General features: G+C 39.7%; 1 protein-coding gene and 1 long non-coding RNA gene across 7 annotated transcripts in view; one reads left to right on the top strand and one right to left on the bottom strand.

The window, feature by feature from the left end:
- The window catches only part of LOC110301903, a 47,746-nt gene that overhangs the window by 34,556 nt on the left and 816 nt on the right, over positions 1-12,374 (top strand). For 3 of the 5 annotated variants that reach the window (XR_003835437.1, XR_003835435.1, XR_003835441.1), the window contains 2 exons: positions 3,382-3,621; positions 11,144-11,250. This is a non-coding gene — a long non-coding RNA (uncharacterized LOC110301903). The remainder of the gene's footprint in view (positions 1-3,381; positions 3,622-11,143; positions 11,251-12,374) is intronic. The other 2 variants (XR_003835458.1, XR_003835450.1) reach the window with 2 other exon arrangements.
- Mroh9 (maestro heat like repeat family member 9) overlaps positions 3,114-12,374 on the bottom strand; it is a 57,089-nt gene continuing 47,828 nt past the window's right edge. The window contains exons 21-22 of one of the 2 annotated variants that reach the window (XM_021172569.1): positions 5,131-5,193; positions 3,114-3,569 (exon numbers count right to left, since the gene is read on the bottom strand). In XM_021172569.1, the coding sequence (XP_021028228.1) occupies positions 3,256-3,569; positions 5,131-5,193 (377 nt within the window). In that variant the 3' untranslated portion in view covers positions 3,114-3,255. The remainder of the gene's footprint in view (positions 3,570-5,130; positions 5,194-12,374) is intronic. The other variant, XM_021172577.2, reaches the window with a different exon arrangement.

A 12,374-nucleotide genomic window follows, 5' to 3' on the forward strand; every position in this document is an offset into this window, starting at 1 on the left:
ACAGGGCCCCCAATGGAGGAGCTAGAGAAAGTACCCAAGGAGCTAAAGAGATCTGCAACCCTATAGGTAGAACAACATTATGAACTAACCAGTACCCTGGAGCTCTTGACTCTAGCTGCATATGTATCAAAAGATGGCTTAATCGGCCATCACTGGAAAGAGAGGCCCATTGGACTTGTAAACTTTATGTGCACCAGTACAGGGGAACGCCAGGGCCAAAAAGTGGGAGTGGGTGGGTAGGGGAGTGCGGGGGAAGGGTATGGGGGACTTTTGGGATAGCATTGGAAATGTAAATGAGGAAAATACCTAATAAAAAGTATTAAAAAATTAGATATTTCCCTTATTAACGTTTTCTGTATCTATTCCTCTCTTGAGGGACATCTGGGTTCTTTCCAGAACCTGGCTATTATAAATAAGGCTTTGATGAACATAGTGGAGCATGTGTCCTTATTACATGTTGGAGCATCTTCTGGGTACATGCCCAGCAGTGGTATTAGTAGGTTCTCAGGTAGTACTTTGTTCAGTTTTCTGAAGAGCCACCAAACTGATTTCCAGAGTGGTTGTACAAGCTTGCAATCCTACCAGCAATGGAGGAGTGTTCCTCTTTGCCCACATCCTTGGCAGCATCTGTTGTCATCTTAGTTTTTGATCTTAGCCATTCTGAATGGTATGAGGTGGAATCTCAGGGTTATTTTGATTTACATTTCCCTGATGACTAAGGATGTTGAACATTTCTTTAGGTGCTTCTTGGCCATTCAAGTTTCCTCAGTTGAAAATTCTCTGTTTAGCTCTGTTCCCCATATTTTTTAAGCTAATAAAATTTATTCTAAAATATACAACCCAGTATTGATATTTATTTTAAGTCATCAAATTAATTTATAATAGTTAAATGCCTCTTAAATATACATGATAACTTCTGAAGCCAAACGTAATACACACTCAACCAGTTTTTAAAATCTATTTGGAATATTAAAAAAAAATATTTTATAAAGTCCTCTATGAAAGGAAATTGTGACAAGTTCCTGATTAGATAGCAACTGCTCCATCTCCAAGGGAGAATACTCAGCATAACTGTGGCTTCATAGACTGAACTGGGTAGTCTTCCTTCTGTTTCTGTTTTGTGGAATAGTTTGAAGAGTATTGATATTAGGTCTTCTTTGAAGGTCTGATAGAATTATGCACTAAACACATCTGGTTCTGGGCTTTTTTGGTTAGGAGACTTTTATTGACTGCTTCTATTTCTCTAGGGGTTGTGGGACCATTCAGATGGTTTATCTGATCCTGATTTCATTTTGGCATTTGGTATCTGCTAAGAAAATTATCCATTTCATCCAGGTTTTCCAGTTTTGTTGAGTATAGGCTTTTGTAGTAGGATCTGATTTTTTTTTTGCATTTCCTCCATTTCTGTTTTTATATCTCCCTATATCACCACTAATTCCTGTGGAGGGAACAATTGCCAAGATGGAGGCACCTGCCATGAAGACCCTGAGCACACTATTTGTATCTTCTCTGCTGGATATACTGGAAGGTTCTGTGAGACAGATTACAAAGAGTGTGCTTCTAAGCCCTTGCCAAAATGGGGCTGCGTACCACGATGTAATCGAAGGCTAGTCCTGCTTCTGTGTGCTTGGATTCCAAGGCAGACATTGTGACTTGGAAGAGGATGAATGTGTTTCTTATCCCTGCATAAATAAGGCTATATGCCCACGAGACAGGAAGATGCATGTGTGTTTGTCCTCAAGTGTATTCTGGTGTGAACTATCAGTTAGAAACTGATGAATGTGGATCCCAGCCATGTCAGATGCTCTTGGGGGCTCACATCCGTGACTATGCACCTGAATTCCTTAGAGACCATTGTGAATTCAAATTTGATGAATGTGCCCGTCAGCCATATTCCCATGGAGGGCTATGTGTTTATGGAGGAAACAATTCTCACTGTGTCTGCATAGGTAGTAGATTCACAGGGTCACACTGTGAGTCTCTGATGCCTCATTGTTGGTCAAAGCCTTGTCACAATGATTTGAAGACACTGTTGACAGGTACATATGTTACTCCTAGCCTGGATACACAGATTCTGTGGGTGACATGACTATAGATAAATGCAATCTCTGCCAATTGGGGGTGGGTGGGAAAGAATGTACTGTGCTGTCCTCAGAAGATCTATATGGTAGCCTGCCTTCCTCTTTCAACTATCTTGGAGTCTCAGGCTATGTTTATATTTGTCAGCCTGGACTCAGAGGCAGGAGAATAACTTCTCTGGAAGGCTTCACTCAGCAGCTGACCAAAACAGGCACAGAGACCCACAGCCAAACATTAGACAGAGCTTGGGAAATCTTGTGGAAGAGTTGGGGGAAAGAATTGAGGAACCCAAAACTCCAGAAAACCAACAGAGTCAACTAACCTGGGCCAATGGGGGCTTTCTTAGACTGATCCACCAACCCAAGAGCATACAAGGGCTGGGCTTAGGTTATCCACACATATTTAGCAGAGATGAAGTTTGGTCTTCATGCATGTGTTCTGCCAACAACTATAGTCAGGACTTACCCTGACTGTGTTGCCTGCCTGTGGATCTTGTTCCCCTAATTCGACTCTCTTGTCTATCCTCAGTGGGAAAGGGTGTACCTAGTTCTGCAGTGACTTGAGGTACCAGGGTGGGTTGGCTCCCAGGAGGAACCTCCCCCTTCTCAGAGGTGAAGGGAAGGGGGTAGGGTGAGAGGCCATGTAAGGAGGGCACTGGTAGGTGAGGGGGTGCTGAAATTGAGTTGTAAAGTGAATGAATTAATGAGGGAAGAAGAGATTATATTTAAGGTCATTTTCTTGTGCTTCAGGTGGGGTCCAGATGTGGGGTGCAGTTTAAGACTACTGGGTGTGCTTAAAGGGGACTTGTTTGGCAAGGGCTTGGGGTAGGGTCTTGCCTGGTTGTCTCTGGTAGAAAGCAGGTGGAGTTGTGACTTGGAAAATGAAGCACTGAGGATGGTACTGAGAGATATTTTCAATCAGGATGTTAGGACAAGACAGCAGCAGTGCCCACCCACTTTGATTAAGAAAACATAAAAGTGCACCTTAGGTTTACCAGTGTTGTATGATATAGTTTTGCTCATTGCCAGACAGGTGGTAGAATGTTCAGATTTATATATTTTAATAGAAAATTAAAAGGATTAGTGATAACTTTTAATATTCTTCAGAAAAAGGATTTAAATACAGACTGAGGTTATTAAGAGGCAAGGGACATGTGCTTCTTTTTAAAGAAAATGTTCAAACTGTATATACGGCTTCATTGAAATAATTTTCCTTAGTGACTCTGTATGGCTTTTCAGATTTCTCTAAATTGGACACTATCAGACTATCTTCTTTAATGATTTCTGTTTCGTTCCCTTCCAGGGTTATAATATTGGCCACATCATAAATGAGCTTCAATTTTTTGGTTCGGAACATCTTAACCCATTTTCGGAAGGTTTGTTTGATGGTTGAAGAGGACATTCGATTGGCTATTTCTTTAAAAAGTTTACGGGTTTTCGCTGCCAACTCCTTGATCAGAGGGTCTTCCACCCGGGTCAATCGTTCAATAACTGCAACAGCAGAGGGGTCCTTAGTTCAAGGTCTAGCTAATTTCAAGCAACAGTAAGTCTAAGCAATCACATTTTTAGCAGTCATTTTCCCCTGTATTCTCCCCTCTGTAACTCTTTCCTACCATGCTCTTTACTTGAGCAATATTAAAGAAAAACAAAATAGTTACCAAATTTATGGCAAACATATGTGCCAAGCATTCTGCTCAGTTTCATAAGGAAAGACTCACATATATTGTATTGATGATAGTCATGGAAAACATTGGAATAAGTCCAAGTGATTATTAATAGAAAACTGATTAAAATTAAGGTTATTATATAATAAAGTAACACATGCATTTTACTATAAGGAGGTAATGGCATAGTCATTGGAATGAAAATACGCTTATGATAAGCACCCTTGAACTTATAACTATCCTTCTGCTTCAACCTTCCAAGTGCTGGGACTACAGGGTGAACATTATTATTTTATCAGAAAAAGATCTGAAGAATTAAGGGAGAAGTGTAGTGCTCAGCATTTAGCAGGTAGTCAGAAGTGTTGAATGAATGAAAGTGACTGAACGGATGATAATAATGTGTCAAGTGGAAACAATGCATCAACTGAATCCTGGGTAGGAAACACTAACAAGGGAGGAAACTGTATGAGTAGAGTGACCAAGTTCATGGGAAATTCAAACTCATGAACTTCTAGTAGTGCTGTTGAAATTTCTCTGAATAATAGGTGATGCAGAAAGGGATAGACAGACAGACAGACACACACACACACAGAGAGAGAGAGAGAGAGAGAGAGAGAGAGAGAGAGAGAGAGAGAGAGAGAGGAGAGAGAGAGGTGAGAAGCAGAAAGCTACCCAGCAATTTCCTTTATTTTTGTCTTAGATTTATTTTATTTTATGTCTATGAATGATGTGCCCAAGTGTAGATGGTTGTGAGCCATTATGTTGGTGTTGGTAGTTGAACTTTGGTGCTCTGCAATAACACCTGCTTCTTACTGCTGATGGATCATCTCTCCAGTCTCCCTGCCAGCAACTATTTTCTAATAGGGCAGTAGAGAGATGCTAAGAGAGAACCATGGCCAGGATCCAAGCCAGTTGAAAGAATAACACTACCCTTCTTCTTCCCATCCCCCCTCTTAATGCAATTTTTGTTAGGATCCACTAGAATCTAAAATCCACAAGGAAAGAGCCTACTTGATTTACTAGAGGAACCCAACAAGTGCATGGTGCTATTACATAGGATATGTTGAAACAAAGTTTTCAGGATGTATGAGTGAATGACTCCTGAACTTTCAATAACTTCTCAAGGCTCTAGCATGATCATTAGATTTCAGATAATAAATGGCATAAATTTGGCGACTGAAATAGAGACAGAGAGATTGAATAGGGAGAGAGAGAGAGAGAAAATATATAATGTCCCATTAACCTAGTCCCTCTACTGATTTGTTCCTAATCATAAACCTACTGCCAACCAATTTCCATACTGTAACCCTTATATAGAGCTATTATTTAATTAGAATCAAAATAGTGATGAATTTTTTTGGATTGATACATGAAAACTTCAATCTTACCCTCAATCATGATGTCAATTTCATCTCTGAGTAGTAAATGTTCTCCTGATTTCCCCAAGTACCCTATTGGTAAGATATAAGCAAAGTTAAACCAAATTAAACTATCAAGTACTATCAAGACAAAAACTATCAAGACAACATTTCTCTTGTTATCTTGCTACATATCTTAGAGTCTCATTAAACTATATTTTAGTGATTTCACACAATTATTATTTAATGAGAAATCAAAGTTTATGTATGAAGAATGTCCACAAAGTGAGCACACTGCAGCTATCATGTAGGTTCATGTCCCACAAGCATTCAACAAGCCTTTTGAAAGTTCCTTCACATTTGTACAGAAATGTGTATGTTCCTTCACACAGAATGTATTTTGAAGCTCTATTATCTTCATTCAGCATATTTTTGTGAAATGTATTCATGTTCTTTCCTGTTACAGTAGCACATGTGTATCCAGTGTTACATGCAGCGTAGAGATTTCTTTTCTTTTCTTTTTTTTTTTTTTTTGGAGACTAAAGGGTTTATTATGCTTACACTTCTACATTGCTGTTCACCAAAGGAACCTGAAGGCTCATGCAAAGGCCATGGAGGGTTGCTGCTTACTACCTTGGTCACCATGACTTGTTCAGCCTGCTTAATTTTTTTTCTAGTTTTCTTTTTTTATTATTAGGTATCTTCATTTACATTTCCAATGCTATCCTAGAAGTCCCCTTAACCACACCCCCATCCCCCCACCCTACTCCCACTTCTTGGTCTTGGCATTCCCCTGTAATGAGGCATATAAAGTTTGCACGACCAATGGGCCTCTCTTTCCACTGATGGCTGACTAGGCCATCTTCTGATACATATGCAGCTAGAGACATGAACTCTGGGGGGTACTGGTTAGTTCATATTGTTGTTCCACCTATAAGGTTGCAGGTCCCTTAAGCTCCTTGGTTACTTTCTCTAGCTCCTCCATTGGGGGCCCTGTGATCCATCCAATAGCTGACTGTGAGCATCCACTTCTGTGTTTGCTAGGTCCCGGCATAGTCTCACAAGAGACAGCTATATCTGGATCCTTTCAGCAAAATCTTGCTAGTGTATGCAATGGTGTCAGCGTTTGGAAGCTGATTATGGGATGGATCCCTGAGTATGGCAGTTTCTAGATGGTCCATCCTTTTGTCTCAGCTCCAAACTTTGTCTCTGTAACTCCTTCCATGGGTGTTTTGTTCCCAATTCTAAGAAGGGGCAAAATGTCCACACTTTGGTCTTTGTTCTTCTTGAGTTTCATGTGTTTTGCAAATTGTATCTTATATCTTGGGTATTCAAAGTTTCTGGGCTAGTATCCACTTATCAGTGAGTATATATGATGTGAGTTCCTTTGTGATTGGATTACCTCACTCAGGATGATGCCCTCCAGGTCCATCCATTTGCCTAAGAATTTCATAAATTCATACTTTTTAATAGCTGAGTAGTACTCCATTGTGTAAATGTACCACATTTTCTGTATCCATTCCTCTGTTGAGGGGCATCTGGGTTCTTTCCAGCTTCTGGCTATTATAAATAAGGCTGCTATGAACATAGTGGAGCATGTGTCTTCCTTACCAGTTGGCATATATCTTCTGGATATATGCCCAGGAGAGGTATTACTGTATCTTCTGGTAGTACTATGTCCAATTTTCTGAGGAACTGCCAGAATGATTTCCAGAGTGGTTGTACAAGCTTGCAATCCCACCAACAATGGAGGAGTGTTCCTCTTTCTCCACATCCTCGCCAGCATTTGCTGTCACCTGAATTTTTGATCTTAGCCATTCTGACTGGTGTGAAGTGGAAATAGAAGCAGAAGGTACTCTACCCAATTCATTCTATGAAGCCACAATTACTCTGATACCTAAACCACAGAAAGACCCAACAAAGATAGAGAACTTCAGACCAATTTCCCTTATGAATATCGATGCAAAAATACTCAATAAAATTCTCACTAACTGAATCCAGAAACACATCAAACCTATCATCCATCCTGACCAAATAGGTTTCATTCCAGGGATGCAGGGATGGTTTAATATACAGAAATCCATCAATGTAATCCACTATATAAACAAACTCAAAGACCAAAACCACTATATCATAAATGTTGAGAAAGCATTTGACAAAATCCAACACCCATTCTGATAAAAGTCTTGGAAAAATCAGGAATTCAAGGCCCATACCTAAACATAATAAAAGCAATCTACAGCAAACCAGTAGCCAACATCAAAGTAAATGGTGAGAAGCTGGAAGCAATCCCACTAAAATCAGGGACTAGACAAGGCTGCCCACTTTCTCCCTACCTATTCAACATTGTACTTGAAGTCCTAGCTAGAGCAATTCAACAACAAAAGGAGATCAAGGGGATACAAATTGGAAAAGAAGTCAAAATATCACTTTTTGCAGATCATATGAGAGTATATATAAGTGACCCTAAAAATTCNACCAGAGAACTCCTAANCCTGATAAACAGCTTCAATGAAGTAGCTGGATATAAAATTAACTCAANCAAGTCAATGGCCTTTCTCTACACAAAGGATAAACAGGCTGAGAAAGAAATTAGGGAAACAACACCCTTCTCAATAGTCACAAACAACATAAAATACCTTTAATTTCTTTTCTGAAGAAAGAAATTAAAGAAGATCTCAGAAGATGGAAAGATCTCCTATGCTCATGGATTGGCAGGATCAATATAGTAAAAATAGCTATCTTGCCAAAAGCAATCTACAGATTCAATGCAATCCCCATCAAAATTCCAGCTCAATTCTTCAATGAATTAGAAAGGGCAATCTGCAAATTTATCTGGAGTAAAGATTTCTTAAAACAGCAGGTCTATTGGCTTGTTTTGTTTACATATCATCTATAATCAACTGCTCTAGTTGGTGGTGGGAACTGGGAGTATGGAGCCAAGGACCAAACTCTCATGTAATAGCCAACTTTATTCAGAGCAACAGACAAGTTACACTCTGAGAGTTAAAAAGAATCAAATGCAATGGAGTATTATTCTGCTGTCAAAATAGCTAACACCATAATATTTGGATGGAACTTGAAAAAATAATCCTGAGTGACGTAACCCAGTCTCAGGAAGACAAACATGTTATGTACTTACTTATAAGTGGACATTAGCTGTAAAGTAATCATGCTACAATCCACAGAGCCAGAGAGGCTAAGTGCCAAGGAAGTCTCAGGGGGTGGGACTGTGTATGCATGGATCTCACTGGGATGAATGAAAGAGAATAGCTTTTGTTGGTTGTCTGGGGAATGATGTGGATTAGAACAGGTGGAATCAGGTTGAAGGTGGAAAAGAGAGAGTACTGGGACAGATTACTGGCACTGGGATGTGTATGTGTACATTTCAGGGCAAGCTAGAAACCAGTGCAATGTAAACTCCTAGGAATCCATGAGGGTTACCCAGAGAAGACTCCTAGTAATGGGGGGGGGGGGATACAGAACCTGAACTGGCCATCTTTTGGAAATAGGCAAGGCTTCCAATGGAGGGACTGGGACACCAACCCAATCATGAAACCTTTGTCCTGCCTGAAAGGACACCAACCCAATCACAAAACCTTTGTCCTGCCTGAAAGATGTGCAGGGGTAAAGTAAAGATGGTATAGAATTTGTGGTTAACCAATGACTAGTCCAACTTGAGGCTCATGCCATGAGAGGAAGTCCATGGCTGTCACTGGCTGGTAGGACAGGAACCAGTGTCTGGATAGCCCAGAGACCGAAGATAGAACCAGATATGACCTGAAAAAAGTCAATGAAATGATTCTGAGGTAGGCCAGAGACTAGCATAATCATCAGAGAGGCTTCACTCAGCAACTGATGTGAGCAGATGCAGAGAGCCACAGCCAAACATTAGGTGGAGCTCAGACAATCCCATAGATGAGGATGAAGGAGGATTGTCAGAGCCAGAGGGCTCAAGAACACCAAAAGAAAATGGCCCATAGAACCAATTAACCAGAGGACATAAGGGCTCACAGAGACCGAAGCAACAATCAGGGAGTCTGTAAGGGTCTGACCTAGGTCCTTTGCATATATGTTATATTTGTGTGGCTTGGTATTCTTGTAGGACTGCTAATAGTGGGAGTGAGAGGTGTTGTCTCTGACTCTTTTGTTTGCTTTTAGGACCCTTTTATTCCTACTGGGATACCTCATCCAGCCTTGATATGAGGACATGTGCCTAGTCTTATTATAACTTAATATGCCATATTTGGTTGATATCCCTGGGAGACATGCCCTTAGCTTAAGGGAAAGGAGGAGGGGTGGATCTGATGGAGAGGGTAAGTGATGGAGGATACTGGAAGAAGAGGAGGCATGGCAAATATATAAGAGAATAATAAATAAAAATTAAGGAGAATAAAAAGTTGTTTTGTGTGGCCCAGGAATCCATAGTATAGGGGATTATTTTCAGCATTACAATTCATGAAGTGCAGTCTTGATTTAAACTCAAGGCACCATAGCCTTCTACTTCTGTTCCATAGTAAATCAAAATAAACTCAAAGAGTAATAAAGGAAAAAAACCAGTCACATGAGTAAAGTGTACAATCACAAAGGCAAGTCACATATGGCAAAAACATGTTTTTCCTTAGAGGCAAGTAGACAAATAACAATGGCCAGTTGTAATGAATAATTTGAAGTAAACTTCTATCCATAGCTAGGAGGGACACAAAAGCATAAGCCAACAACAATTTTATGGTTTTTTGAAACAATGGAGTTCATAAGACTCATCTTGGCTTCTTGGAGTTTTTGTTACTGTTTGTTTGTTTGTTTTTGTTTTTAAGAATCACACAGAAACCTCCCCAAAGGACTGCATTCTTCACTTAATATAACAAACAAGCTGTCCATGTTCCAGCATGTCCCACCCATGCTCATGCAAGAAGCCCCATTTAAACATCAAAGGTCTTAAAGTAGGAGGCAAGCATGTTGGGAAATGTCTTTCAAGGAGAGATAGATAGGACAGGGTAACAGAGAATGAGGGGATAAATCTCATTATGCACATGCATAAAACTATCAAATTATTAAAAATGGCTATCTTGCTGAAAGCAATCTACAGATTTAATGCAATCCCTATCAAAATTACAACTCAATTCTTCACAGAGTTAGGAAGGGCAATCTGCAAATTCATCTGGAATAACAAAAAAAAAACTAGGATAGCAAAAAATATTCTCAACAATAAAAGAACCTCTGGTGGAATCACTATGCCTGACCTCAAGCTGTGCTACAGAGCAATTGTGATAAAAACTGGATGGTACTGGTACAGCGACAGATAGATAGATCAATGGAATAGAATTGAAGACACAGAAATAAACCCACACACCTATGGTCACTTGATCTTTGACAAAGGAGCTGAAACCATTCAGTGGGAAAAAGACAGCATTTTCAACAAATGGTGCTGGCTCAACTGGCAGTTATAATGTAGAAGAATGCGCATTGATCCATTCTTATCTCCTTGTACAAAGTTCAAGTCTAAGTGGATCAAGGAACTCCACTTAAAACCAGAGACACTGAAACTCATAGAGGAGAAAGTGGGGGAAAACCTCGAAGATATGGGCAGAGGGGGAAAATTCCTGAAGAGAACACCAATGGTTCATGCTGTAAGATTGAGAATCGACAAATGAGACCTCATAAAATTGCAAAGCTTCTTTAAGGCAAAGGACACTGTCAATAAGACAAAAAGGCAACCAACAGATTGGGAAAGGATCTTTACCAATCCTAAATCTGATAGGGGACTAATATCCAATATATACAAAGAACTCAAGAAGCCGGACTCCAGAAAATCAAATAACCCTTTAAAAATGGGGTACAGAGCTAAATCAAATTAAAAATAAACCAGAGTCGGGCATGTAGCTCCCAGAGCAAGTGTGGCATCTCCAGAACTACAAGTAACAGCAACAATAATGAAAACACTTACTCTGCATTTCAATGGGTGTTATCAAATCGTCCCTCTTAGGGAAGGTAATTCATAGCATCACTATGATGAAAATTCATTTCCAATTTCCTATGACAGGTGCTTCCTGGATGCCCATCAACTTATGAACAGACAACAACTGTGGCACATGTATACACAGGGATTTTATTTGGCTGCTAAGAAAAATAAACTTGTGAAAATTTCAGGTAAGTGGATAGAGACAGTGGCAACCATCTTGAGTGAGGTAACTCAGACTCAGAAAGATAAACATTGCATGTTTTCTCCTAGATGTGGATGTTAGCCCATATGCTTTAGATAAGTGGGTTTCATTTATAGTGTCCTCGGAGGATAGAAAGTAGTAAGAGCACACAGGTGTGGCAGGGACCCTCCAGGGAAGTGAAAATAAAACACAGTCCTACATTCCTTTTTAAAAAATGAAGTTGTAAAAAGATCACATTTAATTGTCAATTTTTAATGATGTTTACATGTTATTATTATTTTTTGCTACCAGATTGTTTTCTATGGCTTTTAATTTAGATTTTAGAATTGAGACTTCATCTTGGTGAATTTTTCCTTTGATGAGTATGAAGTATCTTTCCCCATTTCTTCTGATTACTTTTGGTTGAGAAGTCTATTTTAATAGCTGATTAGTACTCCATTGTGTAAATGTACCACATTTTCCTTATCCATTCCTCTGTGAAGGGACATCTGGGTTCTTTCCAGCTCCCGACTATTATAAATAAGGCTGCTATGAACATAGTGGAGTATGTGTCCTTATTACATGTTGGAGCATCTTCTGGCTATATGCCCAGGAGTGGTATTGCTGAGTCCTCAGGTAGTACTTTGTCCAATTTTCTGAAGAGCCACCAAACTGATTTCCAGAGTGGTTGTACCAGCTTGCAATCCTACCAGCATCTGCTGTCACCTGAGTTTTTGATCTTAGCCATTCTGAGTGGTATGAGGTAGAATCTCAGGGTTGTTTTAATTTGCATTTCCCTGATGACTAAGAATGTTGAACATTTTTTTAGGTGTTTCTCAGCCATTTGGTATTCCTCAGTTGAGAATTCTTTGTTTAGCTCTGTACTCCATTTTTCAACAGGGTTATTTGGTTCTCTGGAGTTAACTTATAGAGTTTTTTGTATATATTGGATATTAGCCCTCTATTGGATGCAGGATTGATAAAGGTCTTTTCCCAATCTGTTGGTTGCCTTTTTGTCTTATTGACAGTGTCCTTTGCCTTACAGAAGCTTTGTAATTTTATGAGGTCCCATTTGTGTATTCTTGATCTTACAGCACAAGCCATTGGTTCAGGAATTTTCCCCCTGTGCCC

Source organism: Mus caroli, chromosome 1 (genome assembly GCF_900094665.2).
Source record: "Mus caroli chromosome 1, CAROLI_EIJ_v1.1, whole genome shotgun sequence".
NCBI classification, from domain to species: domain Eukaryota; kingdom Metazoa; phylum Chordata; class Mammalia; order Rodentia; family Muridae; genus Mus; species Mus caroli.